General features: G+C 35.3%; 2 protein-coding genes across 4 annotated transcripts in view; both read right to left on the bottom strand.

The window, feature by feature from the left end:
• The window catches only part of LOC149828561 (uncharacterized), a 33061-nt gene extending 29489 nt beyond the window's left edge, over window positions 1-3572 (bottom strand). For all 3 annotated transcript variants that reach the window (XM_090016879.1, XM_090016880.1, XM_090016881.1), the window contains exons 1-4: window positions 3483-3572; window positions 1774-1854; window positions 915-964; window positions 509-586 (exon numbers count right to left, since the gene is read on the bottom strand). In XM_090016879.1, coding sequence (XP_089873005.1) covers window positions 509-586; window positions 915-964; window positions 1774-1854; window positions 3483-3566 — 293 coding nt within the window. In that variant the 5' untranslated portion in view covers window positions 3567-3572. The remainder of the gene's footprint in view (window positions 1-508; window positions 587-914; window positions 965-1773; window positions 1855-3482) is intronic.
• Window positions 3573-13810: 10238 nt separating this feature from the next.
• The window catches only part of LOC149828560 (uncharacterized), a 44272-nt gene continuing 32915 nt past the window's right edge, over window positions 13811-25167 (bottom strand). Inside the window, exons 7-9 of the mRNA XM_090017085.1 lie at window positions 18469-18618; window positions 17254-17354; window positions 13811-13902 (exon numbers count right to left, since the gene is read on the bottom strand). Of these exons, the coding sequence (XP_089873211.1) occupies window positions 13811-13902; window positions 17254-17354; window positions 18469-18618 (343 nt within the window). The remainder of the gene's footprint in view (window positions 13903-17253; window positions 17355-18468; window positions 18619-25167) is intronic.

Raw genomic sequence — 25167 nt, 5'->3', positions numbered from 1 at the left:
GTATTCAAGTGTATTTGTGCAATTATAATGATCTAGCAAATATTAATGGTCCTATTCTTTGATGTATTACTTTACAACTCTTTGTCATTTAAGGGAAGACAAGGAAGTTTTCCCCTCATTATAGGTCAGGATCGCATGGATACAGAGTAAGAGTGTAAGACTTGTTATAAATCTGTCCCATGCCTCCAGCATTTTCTCCATATTTCCTCATCCAGTCAGATGGAGGATGAAGATTTACCTTGTAAAAAAAAAAAGAGAACCAAGTTGTCGAGATAAAAACAAGACACTTTTACCATGACCAGATAACTGATCAACCTAGGTTGACAAAAATTAAAAACCGCATCTATGGATTTCTAGGTTGTGATATGTCATAATTTTATGCATAAAAGAAACTGTCCTTTTCACCATTTCTAATAAATATACAAGCATAGATGCATATATATATATAAAATCTTTTGCAAAAGTGGAAAAAATAAACATATGATAAGCACAGTAGATTTTGACATACGCTCTCATTTTTGAAGGGCTTGTTCCATTGGCGCCACCAACAACTGAGATGCTCTTTATTTTAACATCAGACGTAAATCTACAATGTAACAAGCAGTAAAAGTATAAGAGTAAGCAAATAAATAACAATACTTTTATGGCACAGTAAGATAACAGTAAAAAATTTATCCACATTTGAAACAAAATAAAAGAGGTAATATCAGATAACGAGACAGAAGATGCATAGTGAGGAAGAAAGAGAGAGAGAGAGAGCAGAACAATACATGAAAAAGGAAAATTGCCACATTGTGAATCTTGAGTTTAAGACATAAAATGTATTTACTATAAAAAAGAGTCCAATCTTATTATTACAAATCCAATTTACTTAAGTACAAAATTCACATGATAAATTCATAAGGAGCACTTACGGGATGAACACAAGTAACTCTGGATCACCCTCATTGCTTTCCAAAAAACCCTGCTTGAATGAAACAATTAGGATGTTTTCAAATAGAATAAAATCAGAAGATGATACCACTCAACGTGTAAACTATCTAAAAACCTTACAGCAAATGAAATATAAGTATTTAGACCTGTATAACAATTCTTTGCCAATTAAGCTAACTAGATAATGGAAAGACACAATTAGCCCATTAATGGAGTCCAAAGTGCACAAGTTATGATGAATGATCAAATGCAAACTCACATTGAGCACGATGTACAAAAATAGCAAAGTTCTTATCACTTGTTTCATTTCTTTAAAAAACTAGCAAAATTATATACTTATATAAATATTTCATCAAAAGAAATAGATGAACAAAGAAAAATGGTTAGCTACAAATATAATAACTATGTCACATCACAGGTACAGTGGATGACACAAAGATTTTTAAAAAGATGGGTACATGGGTCTGCGCGATGCGAACCCATCACCCATGTGAATGTGTGTACACGGTTGTGGTCCATCTGATCCCCTGCACACTCCCACTACCTCACTGCTCCCACCCTCCCAAGCCCCTTCCTCCTCTCTCCCATTGCATCATGGATTATAGAAACAGAGAAGATGTAGAGAAATTTAAGTATAAAATTTGTTTTCCTCAAGTATGATAACAGATGTATGTAAACATAAACATATGTTGTGAAGACAAAATAAGAGCATGTGAAACAAACAAGATCACATTTCATGAACTTTATCAACTATTTTCATGCTGCATTAAATTCATGTGTTGCTACACTCTTATGCTAAGAATACAGAAAAAATGGAATTTTGTACTAAAGATGTAATACCGCTGATGAATCCAAACGGGATTCCCAAGCTTTAAATACAGACTTTACACTTCCTGCAACTGCTTCATTTAATGCTGACACCTTGTAAACCCAAAATTAAACTGTGTCACAATCATCACGAATATAATCATGTGGTTAGAAAACAAGAAGGGCAACATAACCATGAAAAGCCACATCTGTCTGAAAGTTTCCTACAGTGAATTATCATATATTTCAACAACAACAACAACAACTTCATCCCAAACAATTGGGGTCGGCGATATGAACCAAAAAGAAAATCATTTTGGGTCCTCCACATGAATCCTTCTCCTCCAATCATTTCTATCCAATGTCAAATTATCATATATTTCATGCAACAAAAATGATGAGAACTGAGAAAAAATATAAAAAAAAGAAGACGATGATGATGATGAGACTTGCTTTCAATATATCTAAATAAAAGAAACAGGTGATGAAGTCCAACTTTAAAAGCCAAATCAGCATTTTTGGAGCTTATATCTTCCTGTAATACTTAATCAACTATTGAAGAGATTTATATTTTCTTCCAAATTATTTCTCATGCTAAGCGAGAAAGTTAATAATATGTGCCTATAGTGACTGAATTTTCTTCTACACTGTGCAATACAAAGAAGAACAAAATTTCACAATGAAATTGCAAAATCACGTTAAATCAATGGTGGACACTCTAGCGGTGATGGTAATTCAGCAACAAGAAAGCAAATGATAACTATTACTATTTTGGATTCTGAGTAGACAACAAGGAGAAAAGAACAAGAAAACCAAAATAGATCCTGCAAACACTAAGGGCACTCAAAAGATTGAAGGGAATTACTAATCTGGATCTGTCCAGAGCACACAGATTCGGCAAACCGTACTGCATATCAAGTATCAAATAGTGCAAGAAATAATCACTTAGCACCATGACTGAAAACATGAGAAATGGAAGAACAAAGCAATGCACAGGATTTTTCCTTTCAAAACAAAAACAAAAAAAATAGATATTAATCATATATTCAGATATATTCACAGTACGATTTGTTGCCAAGCACGAAGAACTCTAGACATTAGCATTTATCATCATTAATGAAAATGCTAACCCGTAGCATTTATCAACATCAGTGAAAATGCAAAAGTGATAAGGTAGAACAGAGGCAAATTCCCCGAATAGGTTCGAAAGAAGATGAAATGGGTACCTAATAAAACAACTTTAATCACAAATCTTCCTTGATTAAGCGAGTTTTAAGGTGTGCACAAGAAGAAATTCTACATCAATACATTTTAGTAGCATTTGTGGAAACATGGGACGAAAAGGAAAATGACAGATACATTCCGACAATAAAAATAAAAAGGAAAACGAGTAGACGAATAATTCAAAAAAAGAAACGATGTGGGTACCAAAGAAATTCAAAGAAAGAAATACATTCAGCTAGATTAACCGCGTCTGAATACGAAAGCAAGAAAATTAACAAATAGCATTCATCACCACTTGCGAACACCCAAGTGGGGAAAAGAACACAGAAAAAACTTGAAGATGTATTACACATAAAAAATCGAGAAGGGTGCGTCAGAAATCGAAACTAATCATCGGTTTTGTCCGATTAAGTGCGCACCCACATAACGGAACAAGAAAAACGAAGCATGGCGTTCACATAGAAGGAGAATTTTCCAAGAAAAAATAGAATATGCAGAAAATTCGAGGAGGGAGGCACCTTGGGCATGTCGATATGCTTGTAGAGAGACCATTCCGATCCGCAGTCGTGCTCTTCGCAGCTATGGTCGTGAAGGCATGCCATTCTCCGTCGGATTTCGGCAAGAGAACGAGAGACCAAAACCTTAGAGAGCCCTCTGGGGTAGGGGTGTCAACGGGCCTGGTTTACCCGGACCCGACCCGAACCAAACCCTTTAGGGTCCGGGTATGGTGATGAATAAGAAGACCCGATTAAGATTCAGGTCCGGACCCGAAGGTCTGATTAATAGATGGACCCATTACAGTTTGTGAAATTTTATACCAGACCCACCCGAGTTCCGATTAAGAGTCACAATTTTTTAATGTAAAAATGATAAAAGATATGGTTTTATCAGGTTTGGTTCATGTATTTTTTTCTTACAGTAGACCCAATTAATCCCAAGTTTGGACCCGATACCATACTCAAAAATCTAGTCCAAGTAATCCGAACCAAACCTGACCCATTGACACTCCTACTCTGGGGTCGCTTCATAAGCAGGCTACTCTAGAATCTGGAAGTCATAAGGCCGTTGGATAGTGGGAAGCCGATTCATTTTTATATGAAATTGAAAATGGATAATATAGCAACAAATAGGGTTGTCAATGGGTCGGTTTACCCGGACCCAACACATACTAAACCCTATAGGGTCCGGGTATGGTGCTAAATAATAACACTTGGATCCGGACCCGAAGGTGTAATTAATACATGGAGTCGGGTATAGTTTGTGAAATTTTATACCAGACCCGGGCCCAACCCGAGTTCCAATTGAGACCCACAATTTTTTAATTTAAAAATGATAAAAAATATTATTTTATCCAGCCGAGTTCATGTAGTTCTTATTGTGTTCGAGTATGGTTTCTCTTATGGTGGGTCTGATTATACCCGAGTCTGGACCCGATACCATACCCCAAAATTGGGGCCAAGTCTGGTTTCACCTGGGTCTACCGGTTGACAACCCAAGCAACATGTCAAACATGTGATCTATTATCCCATGTAGATGGAAAAATGGCATTGTCAGATTAATGAGATGTGGAGTCACATTCACACGTGTGACGTCCATGAAATTGAAATTGACATTTATTGGTCAATTCTTTGGTGATTGTTGGCAGAAGCCTAAAGCCAAAGAGACATACGTCACCACGGTACCTACTATTTTCATTCTCATTAATACATCATCACACATTTGCCTATGCATATCATTTACATTAAATGAAAGAAGGTCTACCCTCAAACACTTTATAACAAAAAAGAGAGATTCCTAGATGCCCAAAAATCTTCAATGAAAGTTGGGCAAAAGAAAAAAATAACATACTCTCCAGGGCCCATAATTTATGTATAGTGCAACAAGAAGATGTCATGTGGTAATGGAATCTACACGAACGGGTACCTGACACAAGGCAACAATCACATGTGTCATCTAAACCTTAAAAAGCATGAAGCCGTAAAAAATATGCACGGATTAGAGGAAACACAAAGAGTAAGCCATGGGTTGATCGATGTCATTTCATCGACTGTTTGTTGGGCACTTTTAAGATATATTCTCTGAAATCTCACTTAGGTTGGTATGAGTTGCGCACTACAGAGATATATAGTTAGAGAGAGGCAAAGTGTAAAGAGAGATAGAGAGGCAAAGAGAGTTCAAAATAGCATGATAGGAGAGCTTATAATCGAAAATATGAAAATGTTTGCAAGAGAATAATAATTGAGAAGAAATATGAATGGGCAAAAACAAACTCAAGAGATCAATATATTTACATTAAAACATTTATGAGGAAAAGTACATATTACAAAATTATCCAAAGACTGAAGATTAGGTTGATTGATACAATTTTGACGTCCTTTTTTTATCTAGATTGACAATGCAATCTTGTACATTAAAGCATTTAGATAATATAAGATGTTTATTGCGGAGACAAACTGCAAATTACATAATGATCCTTCTAAGAAGTTCTTAATATCATGGAATCAAGGTTTCCATCTTTGGGAGCTTGATAATTGACCTCTTTCGAACCAACATCAATTTTCTCATTATAGGCTAGCTTTCTTAATCTTTTGATAGAGAATGATGTTTGGTCATGTCCTTGCTCCATTTTGCAATAGAAGCAAGGTTCGTCAGACTATCAACAAATTGGTTACTTTCCCTTTCAATATGAGATAATTTGCATGATTAGAATCCTTTTATCAACTCCAAAATGATATTCACATAAGGAGTCAATTTTTCATGCTTCGTTTTTCATATTCTTGTGACTTGTCGGATCACAAACATTGAATCACCTCAAATATGAACCTTCCTTGCTTGCAGTTTAATCAAACATTTTAGTCCTTGGATTAGGGCTTCATATTCGGTTATATTATTGGTGCATATGAAATCCAATTTGAAAGCTTGGGGGATTTTCTGATCATCGGAAGTGATAATAATGAATTTGATACTTGATTAATTGATATTCCTAGATCCATCAAAGTGTAACTGCCAAATTTTCTCTTTTTCTTCCTCCAATGCTATGATTTTTTCATAAAAAAGAATCATCATTCACTCCAGCTTTCTCATTTATGGGTAGACCAACTAGGTTATCAACTATGACTTGCCCCCGATTGATTTCTTAGAGACATATTTTAGATTAAATTCTATTAATAAAACTTGCCATCATGTGATTCTTCCCGTCAAGGGTGGTTTCTCAAAAACATATTTAATCCAATCGAGCCTAGACATAATTTTAACCTCACATGCTAGCATATAATGTCTCAATTTTTGAGTCGCCCAAACGAGAGCTAAGCATGTTTCTCTAATCTATTGTATTTCTTTTCATAGTCTATGAAGGTCTTGCTAATGTAATAGATGGCATGTTTTGTTCTTCCATCATCTTCATACTGGGCAATTAAACTGTAACGGCCCGACATATTTCAACCCAAAATATCAATATATATATATATATATATATATATATATATATATATATATATATATATATATATATATATATATATATATTCTTTTCTAGTGTGTAATAATGCAACGGTCGCATCAACAGACTCGTTTCAATCGTGCCAAGTACTAGACATCCCTTCTGAGCGTAAGCGCAAGCGTGTCTTAGCCTCATAGTACTAGATCCAGTACGGAACCACCATTAATAAATCCAATTGAACCATTATATAGAAGGAATTATTAATCTAAGCCTTTCATCATTGACATTGTCTTAACCAAAATAAGCTCTAAGGAGTCAGCCTGTGCATGCACCAACGTTTAATAGCTCTTTAGAACAAAGTTCAAGAATAAAGCGTCCAAATGACAAAATCCTTAAGTTATTACTTATGTGAGCAAACACAACAAAAAATATTGATTTTAGAAATCAATTTAATAACTAGATTTTTGGTTAAATTTCTCAAACACATTACATTTTAAAATATTTACCAATTCCTACCAATAAGAGAAATTAATTGAACATGAAATAGTCTCATTTAAATATCAAACCATTAAAGCAATTGTTCAAAGAAATAGTCAATTATTATCAAATCTAAAAATAGACAAATAGCCCTTGGGATCTCGAAAACATTAGCCCTCACGGTCCCCTCCAGCATCTTGCACTCACTCCATGGATCAACCATTTTCTGAAAAACACTTTTTTTTAAAAGCATGAGACTTTAAAAAGTCTTAGTAAAATTCACACAACTAATGCAAGATACAAAACATAAAGCTTGTATAATCAACATCAATCACTAAAAGACTACAATTTAACATTTATTAAGTAGACAACCGATTTTATGAAAAGTTCATGTATTCACGATTTTAAGTCTAAACAAGCATGGTATATAAATTTCAAACATACGCATTGCATTTTAAATAGAATCAAAACATCCAATTATATGCATGAATCCACTTAATCACATGATTATAAATAAAAGTACAATAAAGTAAAGTGAGTAAGTATTTTATGTTCTACTTGATTATCAAAGCCTACCTAGGTATTACGTAGGACCAACACGAAACAGACTAGACTACCCAGGTATTTATTATGCTATGTATTTTATTTTTTTCAAGTAGTTACTGAGCCGTATCCCTCAAGAGTGGAGTTAGAAGCTGTGAGAAGTAACGACATGCTTCGAGAGAAATCTACATGGGGGCGTGGCATCGCACAACAATGATGATCATGATCACTCACTTTGCAGAAGTATTTTATGGACATGCCTGCCTAGGATATAAGAAGCAGTCCTAGTCTCTCCTAAAGTCTCTGGGTTGGAGGATTGTCAAGGCATTTCCCCTCGCAGCATAAAAAGAATAAGGCTCAGAGAGTTCATATCGCCTATCCTCTCTAAGGTAGACCAAACCAGTCATTCCGGTTCAGCATACCTTAGTAAAAGCATACCCAGAATTATATTACATAGTTATTTTTATTAATTAGGCCATAGGTTAATTCAATTACCATTTAGGCTAGTGCATTGTCATTTCAATGTTCTCTCTTTGGAACCATAATTTATTATTTTATCAAGCACTCCAAGTGCCCATGCAACCCTGTGTGATTTCTATCATCCTGCATGCATTTAACAAATACTCCATCTCAAAGCATAACATGCATTCTCATAATAAGGAATCATGTCAATATGATATTTAATAATTTACTCATGCAATATCACACAATTTCAATATTCAGAAATAAGCATGCATTAATATCATAAATATGAATCATACTGAAACTGCACAATTGAAACATGTTGCTAATACACTTTAAGATCAACATGCTCATATTCGTCTTTCACATGATTTTCACTTACAAACATGCTCATACTTAATTTATCATGAAAATAAACATTATTAAATTGCCATAAATGAATTCATTTATAAATTTTAATTTTCATTCATATAGGAGCCCTTTTCTTAGAAACAGGGTATCTATACACCACAACCATAACAATTAAACTCACCTTTATCTCTATCATAAATATTTATAACAGATCTAATATGAATCAAACTGAATTTATGAAAAGCTTAGAGAAAATATCAAAACATAATTAAAGCTATAAACCCGACTTTCTCGATAAGAGCTCTCATAAACCCTCACCGAGAAAATAGGTTTGACTCTAATTAATATCTTGACTTTTCAGTATCCAAATCATATCAGACCTGATTAAAATATCCAAAATAACATATAAATTAAAGAACTCACTACAACTAACCCATAACAAAAAACACATAAGTCATTTTTTCCGATCTAGGCCCCCATAAGCCCAAACCGAAAAGCCTTACATATTTCTAATTACGTTCAATTTTTATCATGCTTAAACAAGATGAACACACATAACTTAATTCAATTCATATTGCACAAAATTTATAAACATCATATCTCAACAACATATGCCCTTGGAAAAGTCAAAATCTAAGAAAAAGCTCAAAACCCTAAATCAATTTTTGAGAAATCGGGATCTTGATTCTCTTATGAATAAACCATCAAATCTTCATTAAGTCAAGCATGAATTCAGATATTAAATAAGCTGAACATAATCATATAACTAAAGGTACTCTCTTTTAGAATCAATTAAAATAGTTATTTTACAAGACAATCAAGATTTAGTCATGTCTTACACATACAACTTACATAAACTTTCATTCAAATCCTTTCAAATATTTAAAACTTTCTTTCTGATTTAATAGGGTTTATAAACACTGATAATATGCCATACATATCAAAAATATATTAAAACAATAAAATCCAAACATGTTTATACTTAAACACAAGTATAAGTCGTTAGAAAATTTCGGATCCCTGATGACCCATTTTTATAAAGTCTTTCAGGAATAACAGAACACATATAAAATCACAATATTTTTACCGTGGCTACCTGTACCTATCAAGAACACAACCCAATAGATAGATCTTAAAAATATTAAATACATAAACAATTAAAAATCTTTTACATAACCTTATTTTGATAGAGTTTCAATCCAAAATCTGTAAGCTGCAAGATTTTCATCTGATTAATATATTTCTTGAAATTTATAAAAACCCTTTTTTTACCAAACTCTTTTTACACGGTCTCTTATTATATGTTAATATTCACTTAAATTTTTTATAAAATATTTGGAGCCTTTTTCTTGGGCGTTTATATCTTTTATCAGAAGGTTGAAACAATCCTTTAATTAGAGCCAGAAACTAGGGCTCTACTAAAACGGATATTTCTTCCTCAATACGAATCCAAAACAGGTAAAACATGATTTTAAATTCAAGATCACGATGTGTTCATTTCCTGTTGCAAGCATACTATCTAAAAGTTTAAGTTTTCTTGAGAAAAATCAGGAAAACCTAGGCAAAGTTTAAAGGACCGTGAAGGTTTCACAAGGGAAGCATTTGTTTTCTTTGACCTACCAAAAATGCCAGCATTCCATGGCTTTTATTGAGACACATTAATACTCTTCTTCTTTGGTGGATCTACAACTGTGACGTCTTTGTTAAAGTCAAAGCTTCCCTGGTGTTTCAACAAACAAGAAGATTTCAAGCATAAATACAATTGCTAACAATCATTAAACATAGAATCATTTTGATTTAAGAAATGGACCTAGTTACCTTCAGAGGCGGCTTTCCTCTATTGGCAGATTTTTGAAACTCTGAATCAACAATTTGATTCTAGCTCTCAAATTTCTTTAGAGGAGCTTTTGTTATATCATTGGCCAACTTAATCCTCTTTTCATCATTTAAAACTTTTCCATCCTATGCAACTATCATTGTATTCACTATCGAGGGCTTGGGGTGATGCAAGGGTTGTCCATGGATGGCGCGTTCATGTTACCTTTAGAGGCCAGAGTGGGAGCTTAGACAGAAGCAATTGTGGGAGGGGAGTGGAAGACCAAAAAGAGGAAAGGGGAGAACAAAACTGAAAGTAAAACATTGTTTTCACTTTCAAAAATTAAATAACGTGGGTCAGGTCGAGGTGAAGCGGGTCCAATCCGATCCTAATACTCGGTCCAGCACAAGCTGAGCCTTATCGAGCCTGCCAAGCCCTATCGAGATCGGCAGGTCATTCAGGCTCAACTTGATAGCTCGTCCAAGCTTTAGCCTAGTATTCAGACTCGACTCATTTAAAGAACGAACGAGCCCAAGCTAAGCCCAAGCCAACTCGGTTAGTTATGCATCCCTAATGGTCGTTATCTTTCATGACCAAATCCATGATTGATTAGAAGTCTATGCAGTTGATATCTTGGTCAAGTCTAGGTCTAGAGGTGACCACCTTGATTCACTGAGAAGAGTCTTTGAATGCCCAAAGTATAAACTCAAGATGAACCCTAAGAAGTGTGTATTTAGTGTCTAGTGAGGGAAACTTCTCGATTTCATTATAAGCAAATGTGGTATCAAGATAGATCATGCAAAGATCAAAGTCACCGTGGACATGCCTCTGCCTACCAACCTCAAAAAACTGAGGAGCCTCCAAGAACAAATCCAGGCAATTAGAAGATTCATATCCAACCTAGCCTTTAGATGCAAACCTTTCAACAGACTCTTGAGAAAAAGCTATGAATTTTGTTTGGGATAAAGAATGTCAAAAATCTTTTGATAGACTCAAGCAATATCTCTTGGACCCCTAGTTTTGAGACCTCCAATAATAGGAAAGCCTTTGTCCCTATACTTGCCAGTAAATGATGTGATCTTAGGATGTTTATGTGAAACCCAAAAATTTTCTTTGGCAATTAAAATGAATAAATGATGAAATTTATGTGCATCTATGACATGAGTGAAATTTCTTGATTTTCTTGATTTCGAATTATTATGAAATTAAGTCTCAAGTTATGAAAAACATTGCAAGAATAATTACAAAATTTAAAATATGTGGACTAAACAAGAAAGCAAATTATTTGTATATTTTTAGATTATGGATATTGGATTTGGATCAAATTAGGGATGGATTGAATTGGATATAACTCAGGATATTTGGATCTAATCTCATTTGATTGGATCCATAGCGTTGGACGCTCCGAACAACATCATTATTATTTTGACAAAAAAATTCGGACGATCAGTGGCTCACCTATTAAATTAGATTTAACCTTGATGTTTTTCATTTCGAGGGCATCAAAATTGACTATCTATATGCTCAAATTGGTGTTGATTTGAGTGTTTTATCATTGACCAAAGTTCATGCCTAATTGTACATCAAAAATTAATATTTTTTGACATCGACTAAATTTTTTTATCAATTTGTGTGTATACAATTAAATCTAAAACCACCACGATAATCTATGTTTTAAGGGCTATCAAATTAACTATTTAAACATCAAATTCTATTGAGTCTTTAGGTCTGTAGGCCTCCTAGATGGTTACTATGTGAGTGGAGCCCAAGCTAGGGTAAAAAGTTGTCACTTTTTTTCCATAGCTTAATTAATTTCTAAATTTAATAAATTAAGACCCATAATTTTATTATTTTATTAATTAAAAAGATTAATAAATATTGACCTCTTGTATTAAAGATGGGACTCTTACCTAAGCCCATCTATAAATAGAGCCCCTCATGAGGAGGATTAACAAGGTCAGTTCTTCCTCTCTCTCATTCTCATTAGAATCCTCTACCTTCCTCTTTTTTCATCTTCTTATTCCTCCTTCTTCCTTCTTCTTAAAACTTCTCCAGCAGCCATTAAACCTGCAAAACTTCGGTGGTTGTGGTGGTGTAGAGATTAGACTACTTGATTTTCTCATTGTCTTAAAGATCTATCGATTTTCAAGTAAGATTTACGTAGTAGATATTTTTTACATACATTAAGCATGCATGTCTGAGTTATTTTTATTTTCATCAACATATTTACATGTCTAAATCTATTATACATGTTTTTTTTGAAAAAAATCATTATTTGGATTAGAAGATGATGAATCATGAGTTTTTTATAAAAATGATTTTGAAAAACATGCCTAAATAGGGTTTCTTCATTGGTTCGTATTAGATTCAGTCATAACTTGATTATTGATGATGTTATTCACGTGTTAATCCATATTGAATATGACTAAATCTAAAACAATGAGATTTCAAAGGTTTTATAGTCTCAAGAAGAGTTTTTATAAAAATATTTTCTAAGAAATCTAAATCGATGATAACTGATACGTTATTCCTGACTACCTATTTTCATATCTGGGCAAGCTAAATGAGTCGGGCTTGGTTAAGCTAGAAACTCGGCACGAGCCAAGCCTGAATAGTAAGGGTTCAGGCTCGAGCTGAGCCTATATATTCAGAACTTTGGGGAAGCTGAGATTGAACATGCCAAGCTCGACTCATGTGCATTTCTAATAACCATAGCTCTTTCATATATTACCCTAGTATTTTTAAGACCGAAAGGTATGACAATATAGCAAAAGATACCATAGGGTGTGGTAAAGGAGGTTTTGGGTTGGTCAGCTACAACTAGCTTGATCTGGTTATACCCTGAATAGCCATCCATGAATAAGAATATTTCATGTCTGGCAATACTATCTATGATGAGGTCAATATTGGGTAGAGGGCAGTCATCCTTGGGTGTAGCCTTGTTGAGTTCCCTAAAGTCGATGCATACTCTAACTTTTTCATTGGATTTTAGGGTAGCAACAATATTGGCTAACCATTCTAGGTAATCTATGGCTCAGATCAAACCTACTTTAAGCACATCTTCAAGATTGGCTTTGACTTAGAGTTCTACCTTTTGAACAATTTTCTTATGTTTTTTCTTGATAAGTTTGAAATTTGGGTATAGAATAAGGCCGTGTTCAACAATTTTCAGATCCAGACCCAATATGCCTAGGTATGACCATGCAAACACATCCTTATACTAGGTTAGGAATTTGATTAAGTTTTGATACTCTTTTGGTCTTAGTGAGGTTCCTATCCTAATGACTTGAGGGTTCTCTGAGGTTCCTAAGTTGACTTCTAGACTTTTCTCCCTAACCACTGGAGAAGGGCTTTCTTGCCTTTCAAATTTTTTCTTAAACTCAAGAAGCTCAGTGATGTCTTCAGTAGACACTTCCTCATTCATGCAATGCTCTTGGTCTAGACTATCCTTATGATCATGCTCAATCTCAAGTTCAGTATGCTCTATAGGAGAATCAATGTTAGATTTTAGGAAATTTTGATTTTTTGGATTTTTGAAATATCTAAATTTTTTAAGATTTTGAATAAGACAACGATGCATCAACAAAAAGAGGGGGTTTAACAAAGATTTTGGGATTCCATTCGTGGACACAAAGAAGTTTTGGAATGGGAAGAAAGTAGTGTTATCTTTGAACAAAGACAAATACAATTTTTTGGGATTTTTAATTTTTATTTTTTTTTGCATTTTTGGATGACAATGTATAAGATCAGGATTAAGATTATTTGTTTGAGGATTGGGTATCACTATCCAATTCTTGATCAAACTCATAATCGTTCTCCTTGGTGGGATCTCCAGCTATAGAAGTAAAACCTACATTAAAAGATAATCAAGACAACAGAGAATCCAATTCTAAGGCTACTAGATCCAAGTCTATGACCATCTGTGATCCTCGCAAAATTTTTCCTCTTTTTATGGTTTCTCTCTCTTCCTTCTCTTTTCCTTTTTCAACCTCTATTCTCCTCCCTTTTGAAGGGAGAAGAATAAAAGAAAGAAAAGAAAGAGAGAAGAGAAAAGAAAGAAAGAAAGAGAGAGAAGAGGAACTATTTTGCGCGGTCTCACTTGACCTTTATTTGAAAATATTTAGAAATTTAACTCACCTCCGTTTTTTAAAATATTGCGGGAAAATGGAGAAACGGGATTCGCTCGTCGGTACGAGGTTCGACCGTTCCTGGCGCCTTTACCAGGGGTAATCGAACCAAGGATCGAATCTATGCCTTTTGCTTTGCCTAAATATAATCTAAGAATTTATTCTAACTCTAAATGCACAAAGAATCATGCTTGTGCGATGCAAGGATGCATTCTCTTTTGAAAATTGATTTAGAAATTTCCAAGTATTCTGAGATGAACTTGGTAAGGGAGTGAAGAAATGATTAAATCTGACTTAGAACTTGAGATAGATCAGAGAAGTTCTAAGTCTTTGAAGTAAATCAGAGTTTAGAAGAATAAATCTTGATTTTGAGAAAAGAATGATTTGAAGGTGAGATAAAAGGAAACTTTAAAGTCTGAAATGGACTTTGAATTTTGGACTTGGATTTAGGAGGGATAAATCTGTGGAAAGAGGAATTTAGAATTGAGACTTTCAAAGTCATAATGAACCTTTTGAATTTAGAATTGATTTTCAAGAGTCGATCTTGAATTCAATGCAGGAATTTGAATTTTGAATTCAGACTTGAGAAATAATATTGGCTTTTGAGAATAGAAGATGAATTTAGATTTGAAATGGAATCTTGATCTGATATCTGAGATGGAACTGGATCTGGGATTTGAAATAGAATTTGGATGTAAAATTTTGAGATCCAGGATGGAATTGAATTCTGGATCCTAAAGAGAATTTTGGATCTGAAGTCTGAGATCCAAGGTAGAACTGGGTTCTGGATCCTAAAATGGATTTTGGATCTGAAATCTGAGATAAAAAATGGCATTGGATTCTGGATCCTGAAATAGAATTGGACCTAGGTTCTGAGATCCAATGTAGAGTTGGGCTCTGGATCCTAAAATAGAATTGGATCTAGATTCTGAGATCCAATGTAGAGTGGGGTTCTGGATCCTAAAAATGGAATTGGATCTGGAATCTAAGATCCAAATATGGAATTGGATTCTGGATCCTATAGGGAAATTGGATCTGAAGTCTGAGATCCAAAAGTGGAATTGGACTCTGGATCCTAAAGAGGAATTGGATCTGAAGTCCGAGATCCAATATGAGAGTTTGAATCCTGGATCCTAAAATGGATTTGGAGTTAAATTCAGAAGATAAATCAAGAACTTCCAAGTTAAATTTGAACTTGGAAAATGAATTTTAGAAATTGAATCTTTGAATATACAGATGAATTTCAAAGTCAAATTAGACCTTGAATTTTAGAAGATGAATCAAGAATCTCAAAGTTTAAATTGAATTTGGAGATTGGATTGGAGTTTTGAATGAATTTAGAATTTCAAAATCGAATTTGATTTTTTTGAAATCTGTTTTGAATCTGAATATAAAATGGATTTGAAATCTCAAAGTTAAATTGAACTTTGAGATTGAAAATGAAATTGAATTTAAAAATGATAAGAATTCGAAGATAGATTTGAGGAAGATATTTACATCACTTGGAGTTTTTGAAAAAGGGATTTTGAAAATATGATGCAATTCTATCCTAAATGATGAATGAATTTAAATTTTTGAAATTAGGTTTTGAAAAGCTATCTTATTCTTGAGCTGAATTAGAATAAGATTTGAAGATATAATACATCCCTGACTATGGCCATTGAATGTATTATATAATAATCTATATTTAAATTCAGGTGAAGAATAAGACACATTTTGTGCTTTTATAGAATTTAAAATGAAATTAACTCTCAATATACCCTGACTATGGCCATTGGTATATATTTTGAATTAATTTTAAGTTAAATTCTAATAAAAGAAGAAGATATTTTAAGGAAAATATGATGAATTTTGAAAATGGATCCAGTGTGGATCCAGTGTTATTTTGTAAAAGATAAAAATCCTAAGTTTTGTTTACATCCTGACTATGGCCATTGATGTAAATCATCAACTTAGGATTAATTTACCTCTTACGAAATGGTGCACGTAACATTCGTGTTCCCATTTGTGAGATTTTTGGAAGATGAAGGCAAAAAGCATGGAAAATAAGCAATTCATGATATTCACAATGCTTATTCATTCTAATCTAAAACAAGAAATGTAAGTTTTCATTAAAATCTAACTATTACAATCATATATAGTTGATCGTACAATTCCAAGTAATGAGATTCTCCACATATTCCCTGTAAAACAAAGTTATCACAAAGCAAAAATATAAGAAAAATGGAGTAAATTAGGTTGGAAATGCGAACGCAAATGGTTATGCCAATTCTAAAAAAATAAAAAAAATGTCTATGGGCAACCATCTTGAACTGAATATGTCAAACTAAATAAGACTATGAATAAATGGATGCTTAAACTAATGAACTCCTATATGAGAAAATACATATAATACACTAAAAAAAATCAGGTTAGTATATCCATGAATAGATAGATTGGTGGCAACAAGATGTCAATCCATCCCTTATTTATGAAACAATGATTCCTACAGATTGCAGGTGGTGGGACAGCTTCCTGCAAATTAACACCTATAACAGTGATCAAATGATAAGTTGAGGTGCCAATGGGCAGCCAACAAGGAAATGGCAGGTGAGTCGTGGGTGGAGAGATGTTGCAGGGTGGTGCTGGTAAATGGCTGAACATGGCGATAGTGGTGAATTGGAGCTTCAGCATCGCTGTAAACAAAGGGATGCAAGGGTGTATGCATGACATATATGTGTTGTGTAGATGTAATAGGGTATGAGTTTTATGGTGCTGTGCATGTAACCACACGTTAGTGGAATTTGGGCTATTACACAGGGCTGTGAGGATGTGGTGTTGATAGGACAACATAAGTGGTTATGACCAAATGAATATTGGAGATGGGAAATTGATGCAGTAAAGTGCTGCTGAGGTAATAAAAGGAGGTATGCTTACAACAACATGAAAAATATATTTTACTGTAAGTGTTTACAGCAACACTATGTTGTGGCTGTCAACACTTAGGTGACGGAAGGGTGGGTACAACCATAGTTGGAGATGCATTGCAGCTGTAATGGTACTGCTACATGCATAATGCTTGAAAGGTTAGAGACTGCTATGCTTGACAGCAGCTCCAACTACCATTTCACTCTCATAGACATAGGAGTCAGTGGTGGAGGTAGCAAGGGGATGAGATGAAAGCAACCAAGGGTTGCTGTACGGCAAATGAGAATATGTGATGGGGATGATAAATAAAAAAATGGTCTACAGAACGCCCACAATCCTTGTGCCCACTGCAATATGGGATTCCTTGAACAAGAATGGTGAATAGATCAGGTTTCTGCTTAACAAGACGAAGCTGCTGAATCTGCTTTTTCAACATTGAAATCAATTGTATAGCTCCTATACATGTAGATCACATACCTTGATCCCTAAGTAATTACCTGTCAAAGAAGATGTACCTGAAAAACTGAGATTTGTCATAGCTTATACTTCATCTTCACATGATGGATTATTCTCCCAACTGATCTTCAATATACACAGATTATTGCAAAATGTCAGCAAGGAAGAATGAAAGATGCATATACTTTCAGAATGTGTCTAAAAGAATAGTCATGAAACATTTATTTTGAACTCTTGGTGCTTCCAATCAGTGAACCATTAGTAGATATTGGTTCGAGTCACAGATTTTCATACACAAATTCCACAAACGATGAGTTTTGTGATTGTTACCTCTATATCCATAGCCACATTACCCCATGGTTCATTTCATAATTCTACAGGCTTCCGGTTTAGCATCAACATGAGAGATAATACATGTCCATATACCTTCAGCAGCTTGTTATTGGGTCAAAACAAATTTGTAATGACCCACTTCTTCAGATTGTCCTGCTGACGCCTCATCTCCTGCTCCTGCTTGCTTGAGTTGGACAATCTTGATGGACATTAGCATCTCTTCAAGAGCCTTCATAGGTTGGCGACATACGCCCGGGCGATGAGGCTCACAAGTAGTACTGTTCACATGGTAGGCCCGATCGGCTATTAGGGCAAATCAAAATCTCTTTTTTTTTATGCTATACTGGAACCTTATCTTACAACAAAAGCAAAGAGGTTAGCAGACCTTTACTGCAAATAAGGTTTTATGGCAGATCATAACAAATCTTGATATGATGTTTTGCAGTAAACTAAATGGGAGTTTGCAATATATCAAACACCAATATCAACCCTCCAATTTCAAGATATCAAACCTTTTGCTTGATCTCCCGTCGACCAGAACTTCGAGTCAAACCTGCCCATCATCCCGCTGTTAAGGTCTCTCCAGTACGTACCATGTGTTCTTCCCCAAGTATGCATACCGAACTTCTTTAGGTTTATGGTTAATTACAGAAAAACCAACAACACTGGTTTTAGCTATGAGCTCCAGGAGAACCCAGACTAGCAGTAAATCTGATGTTGGAAGGTTAATAACACTGCGGTAGCTGTGGATTATACCAAAAAAAAAATTGCAGAACATCCAACAAACCAAGCAATGTCCTGAAAGAGGCGCCCCAAATAAGATTAAGTGTATTGAGTGTATTAATAAGATGAATGCGTAGCCACAACAGGATAGATTTAAATCGCTAGTGATATAAAAGTGATGACGAATCATATCTGATAAAACTGGAAATCAAAACGAAGCTGCTGCAGTAGCCTAAAACCTATCAAAAAGAAAATTCGAGATCACATAGGATGGGGAAAATGAGAGTCAGGTATACTATGTTCACAAATAATAACAGAAATAAAGAGCATCCAACGAAACAAAAGTAATGAATCAGGAATGTTGGGTATAAGGCTGAAAGATCAAGACAATACGTAACAAGAAAATAAAATGATTTTTAAAACAGGATTTGTGATCTACACAGTATGCTGGAGAAGAATAAAGGGGTATAAAGTTGTAAAGGAAATAAATAGGAAATAAATGAAAGATCAACAACCAGTAATCAAAGCTAAATCAAAGCAGTAGTAAGAGCAAGAAGGAACTAATTCCAAAATAGGAAACGAAATGTGATCCGAAACAGGGATCGAACAAGAATCAAGTAGATTGAGATTATAGATAAAATTTGAAACAGAAGTCAAACAGGAATAACCAACAATAGAACAAAAAGAAAATGAAAATGTCATGAAACGAACGAGAAGCTCTTCCAGAAACTTAACTATGTGTTTACAATATCGACGACAGATAATGAAGATACACTAACGAGTTTATGACAAAAGGAAGAGAATGATCATCAGGCCTTATCAAAACAGGAATTCGAGTATAAACGAATCGTCAGAATAAATAGGAAACTAAAAAAAAAAAGTCGAAATAGGGTAAAGAAATGAGAAATTGATAATATCAACAGAAATTCTAAGAAAAAAAATGCTAAATCAATTAATATTACCTTAACATAAAGAAATTTTAAAAGGAAAGAACAGAGCAAGTATTGGAGTCAGATTACTCCATTGATGTAGCAACAACAGGTGGATCGATCCTGCTACAGGCAGGTCGATCCCACCATTATGCTATATAAAGAAATGAAAACAGGAGAAAGAAAATGAAAATCCAAAGAAAACAAGGCGATACCATAAGAGGAAAGGGGATTTCTAAAAGAATAAAAAAGGGAAAGGTTACTTACCTGGTTATTGTAGGGATTGAAAAGAGAGGGAGGCTCTTTCTCTCTGGATGAAGTTGATTCCTACGAAGATCAGTCGGCTCCCATCAAAATGAGGAAATCCAAGGAAATAAGAAGGTATGAAGAATAAGAACAGATGATCGGTGGAGAGGTAGGAGACAGATTAAGAAGAAGAAGATGGAGGGGTCGATAATGGATGAAGAAGATGTTGGGGTGAAGAAGCGGTGGACTGAGAATGTGCCATGGAAGGGTGAGAAAATGGATCCCTTCGTAGAGGCTTGGAGGTCTCTTCTTAAAGAGAGGCTCGAATCCTCCAGAAGATGAAGCAGTTGAGGATGGAAGGTCATCAATCGGGAGAGAGGCGATGGAGGGTGCGAACGGGAGTGGCCGTTGCAATTTTTTCCAAATTCCCAAGAGGGGTCTCCTTTTCAGTTTTTTTCTAAAAAGTGGTTTTTGGTTTTCAAAAAAGGGGTTTTGAAAGAGGTTTTTAGCAAAGTTCAACTCTTTCAAGCTTAAAAACCATTTGCTTTTCTTTATTATTTTTTTCCCATTTTTTTGATTTTTGTGTTATATTTCATTTTTTTGTATTTTTGGAATGAAAGTCTAAGATTTTACGAGAAAACTAAGATTAAACACTATTTTTTTTGTATTTTTCTGAGAAATATTTACAAACGTATTTTTCTGAGAATTTCAAACCATTTCGGAGAAATTTCTTCAGAAGAATGGGTTTGGACCCAGGTTTTGAGAAGATATTCGAGTTTTGATACTTGAATCGAGAAATATAACATGATAGATCCAAACGGATGTCGGATGGACTGTCCGAGCTATTTGAAAACTATTTTTGGTATTTTCTATAATTTTAATTTAAAATTTAAACAAGGCGACTCAGATTTGGATCTGGATAATGGATCCAGATCCGAAATCAATTTAAACATATGACATGAATTTAATTTCAATAAAACTTGAGAAATGAACTGGAATTTATATTTAAAAATGACATATTTGCTAAAAAAATGAATTTAGGGGCAAGAAGGGAATATTTAAAAGATTTTGAAAAATTTGGGGTGTTCACAGATGCCCCTCTTTGCTACTAAGCCGGTTGAAAGCCGAGCTTAGTGGCAAAGAAAACACTCCAAATTTTGAAAAATGCCCCAGTCAGCAGATCTGAACTAGGTGTGGAAGAATTTGATTTAAAAGACATGTTTCTCAGATTTAAAACTTTATCCTTGAATGGCTTGGGGAAGACGAAATCCTCGAAAAATGATATGACTGAATAGACAGAAATGAGGAAATCGTGATGGGACTTTGGGTGAAGATCCTGAGATGATGAAAGGGTTTCGATCAAGTCTCATGAATGAGGCGAGATCAGCTTTTGGAAATGACTCAGGCTTAGCCCTTAATCTGGATGGGACAGAGATATGTCAAGATAATCTGGATGTGGAAAGAAATATATGAGGACCTTGATGGGACATTTATGAGAGAAGGCTTTGTGAGATGAAGCTCAAGCAAGATCTTGTCCTGGATGGATATACAAAGCATGGATTCTTTGATGGGAAGAACCGTGATGGGACTTGGAAGGAAACACCTCGTCGAAACGAGACTCAGGTTTAACCCAAGCCTAAAAAAGGAAGATACCTCGAGGGGCGAGGTTCAGGCTTAACCCTTAACCTAAAGGGGACGACCATATGGAATCCTCGAGTGAAGAGACCGTGACGGGACCTTCGGAGTTTGGACGAACAAATCCGAAAGGGGTTTGCGAAAGGAGGAAGGAAATGAGGTTCCCTAAAGCTTGAAAAATGGATGAACCTGGGCGTCTCATCGCTGAGACTGAAAAAACTTTTGAATTTAATGACCTCTCGCAGGGAGTACAGGTTTTGACCCTTAACCTGAGTGGGAACCGACCACACGGATTTCTTGAAACCGTGATGGGACATGAGAGATACTTCAACTGAATGGGGTAACTCTTCCGAAAAATGTGAGAAATGGAAAGTAAGGAGATGTGAGACAAAAATGGATGATGAATAAGGTAACAGGAGGCGAATCTTTTGAAAAAGTGAAGGATGAAGGAGGGCAAATCCTTTTGACAGGAGAAGGCAAACGTGAAACATGAAGAAGGCAATCCTTTTAACAAGGAGAATGCAAAATGTAAGATATGAAGAAGGCAATCCTTTAGGTAAGGAGAATGTAAGATGTGAAATATGAAGAAGGCAATCCTTTTAACATAGAGAATGTAAAATGTAAGATATGAAGAAGGCAATCCTTTAGGTAAGGAGAATGTAAGATGTGAAATATGAAGAAGGCAATCCTTTTAACAAGGAGGATGTAAAATGTAAAATGTAAAATATGAAGAAGGCAATCCTTTAGGTAAGGAGAATGTAAGATGTGAAATATGAAGAAGGCAATCCTTTTAACAAGGAGAAGGCAAGTCTCTCGACAAAGCGAAAGACGAGGAAGGCGATCATTTAATCAAGGAGAAAGGCAAATCTTTTGACAACGTAAAAAGACAGGGAAGGCGATCCTTTTATTAAGGAGAAGGCAAGTCTTTCGACAGAGCGAAAGACGGAGAAGGCGATCCTCTTATCGAGGAGAAGGCAAATCTCTCGACAAACCGAAAGACGGGGAAGGCAATCCTTTTATCAAGGAGAAGGCGAGTCTTTCGACAAAGCGAAAGATGGAGAAGGCAATCCTTTTATCAAGGAGAAGGCAAGTCTCTCGACAAAGCGAAAGACGAGGAAAACAATCCTTTTATCAAGGAGAAGGCGAGTCTCTCGACAAAGCGAAAGACGGGGAAGGCAATCCTTTTATCAAGGAGAAGGCGAGTCTCTCGACAAAGCGAAAGACGGGGAAGGCAATCCTTTTATCAAGGAGAAGGCGAGTCTTTCAACAAAGCGAAAGACGGAGAAGGCGATCCTCTTATCGAGGAGAAGGAAAATCTCTCGACAAACCGAAAGACGGGGAAGGCAATCCTTTTATCAAGGAGAAGGTGAGTCTCTCGACAAAGCGAAAGACGAGGAAGGCAACACCAAGATGTATCAAAACAGATGTCAAGTTCTTATTTCTTTATCAGGAAAGCTGGAAAATTTTGCCAAAATGATAAAATTTTCAGTTGCTTCAAGGTAATTTTAAGGTAAGCACTTTTTGGAAGATGTTCCCTTTTCCACCTAGAGTATTACCCCCAACTAGGTTAACTCTATAGAATCCAGGATCAAAGTTAAATTTAGTTGTTGGTCTTCTTCAAAGATGCTATCAATTTCCTTGATATGAAAGGAGAGGAAATATTCTTAGCTTCATAAAAGTAATTAAATGAGAAGATATTGATAGAAGAATTTCACATAGATGAAGAAGATTCTTTGCAGTTTGGGCAGTTTGATATCCTGGGCATTTTCCCATGATGATCTTTTTGCACTCTTTTGAGTCATGGGGGTTTCCTGGGCTTTTACATCATCCTTCATTTTGGAGATGTCCTGACTTTTCTCTCTTTTTCAGGGAAGGGTACGTCATAAACTCCTTCATCTTGGAGATGTTTCGATCCTTCTTTTATCTCAGGGATTATATATGATGGTATTGACTCAAATGTATTTAGATGATAGCTGGAATCAAATATCTTTTGGGGTTTGTCGGTAGGTCCATCACATCTGCCTTCATCTCGACGGTGATCTGAACTTTCCCTGGAAGGATCCGTCACAAACTCCGTCATCTTGGAGATGTTTCAAATCTTCTTTGGCCCCTGGGGTCCACTCGCTTAATTCGCCTTCATCTTGACGACAATTAAGAGATCCCCTTTGCGGATATTTGATTTGCAGCTTAGCTGACTTGAGGAGACATGAATTGGGTAGGTTCTTTTCTGACTGCCCATGATATTTCCACTGTCTTAATGCCAAAAAATAATCTTTAAGAATGTGCCATAGCTATGATCAATATCAGCTCATTTATGGCTCTTCAGCATCATTGAATATTTCCTTTACCGGTCATGTCGAAGATTTTTTTCTTCATCCTCTTGGTTGACCAACAGAAAATTTGGAGTTTGAGCCTTTCTTCACAGAAGCTTCACCCTTTTGGAAAGAATACTTAAGAAGATTTGAGGAAATTCTTTATGTAATAAAAGTTTGAGATCAACAACTATTTTATGGCAATTTGGCAAGATATTCCTGAAATCCTTGATGACGAAACCTTTGCTTAACATCGAATTTTGATAATATCAGTGGGATTCTGGGGAAGAATCCAACATGAGGCTGAATTCTGAAGGTAAATGTAAATTTAAAGCTCTGAAGGCAAGTTCGGCATAAAACTGGGTTTTGAAGGTAAGCCTTTGAAAAAGTATCCGAATAAGGACTTGAATTCTACAAGGAAAACAGGGAAATTCGAGTTTAAAACTCGAATTTTCAAAGGAAAACTGGGAGGTTTGAGTCGGGGCTCGAATCTCAAGGGAAAACTTGAAAATTCATATATTGAAGGCAAGAAAACTCAAGATAAAACTCAAATTTTCGAAGGACAGCCGGAAGGTTCGAGTTAGAGCTCGAATCTCAAAGGAAAACTTGAAAGTTCATTTATTGAAGGCAAGAAAACTTGAGACAAAAACTCAAATTTTCGAAGGAAAGTATGAAGGTTCGAGTCAGGGCTCGAATCTCAAAGGAAAAACTTGAAAGTTCATTTATTGAAGGCAAGAAAACTCGAGACAAAACTCAAATTTTCGAAAGGAAGCAGGAAGGTTCGAGTCAGGGCTCAAATCAAAATTTTGAAGGTTTATTTACTGAAGGCAAGAACATTTAAAACTCAATTTTTTGAAGAAAAGTTGGAAAGTTCGGGCCAGGGCCCGAATTTCAAGGGAAAACTGGAAAGGTTCAGATTTGTGAAGGAACAGAAGACTTGAGTAAAAACCCAAACCTTCGAAGGAGAACTAAAAAATTCGAGTCAAGGCTCGAATCTCAAAGGAAAGAGTTGGAAGTTCGAGTCGAAAACTCGAATCTTCAAAGGAGAGTTGATGAGAATGGATAGAAGAAGACTGACATATTTTAAGGAAAATCGAGGAAAGATTGTAACATGAAGGCTTGAATTTGAGACTTGAATGACCCGAAGATCGACATTGGATTTAGAGCTCTGATTTTTGATGAAGGGTCAGTGCAAAAGACTGATCCTGAGAGGCTAACTGATCGGTCAGCCAGACACTAGCATGAGTGCTAGGCTTACCTGTATGAGTACTGAATTCTTCAAAAATGCCCCAGTGTAAGTACTGGGTTTTTTGATGGAGATTTGAAGAAAAAGGGGACACCGACATTCTTTAAGATACTTGGGATTTGAGCAAGAATGATTGTCGGCGTTTTCAGGATTTTCCCTTATCTTGAAGGGGAAATGGAATAGACATTTGATGAGAATTTA

Source organism: Nuphar pumila, chromosome 9, assembly GCF_984573655.1.
Source record: "Nuphar pumila chromosome 9, dmNupPumi1.hap1.1, whole genome shotgun sequence".
Lineage (NCBI taxonomy): Eukaryota > Viridiplantae > Streptophyta > Magnoliopsida > Nymphaeales > Nymphaeaceae > Nuphar > Nuphar pumila.
Note: the sequence above shows the minus strand (reverse complement) of the source record. Positions and strands in the feature narration are given on the sequence as shown.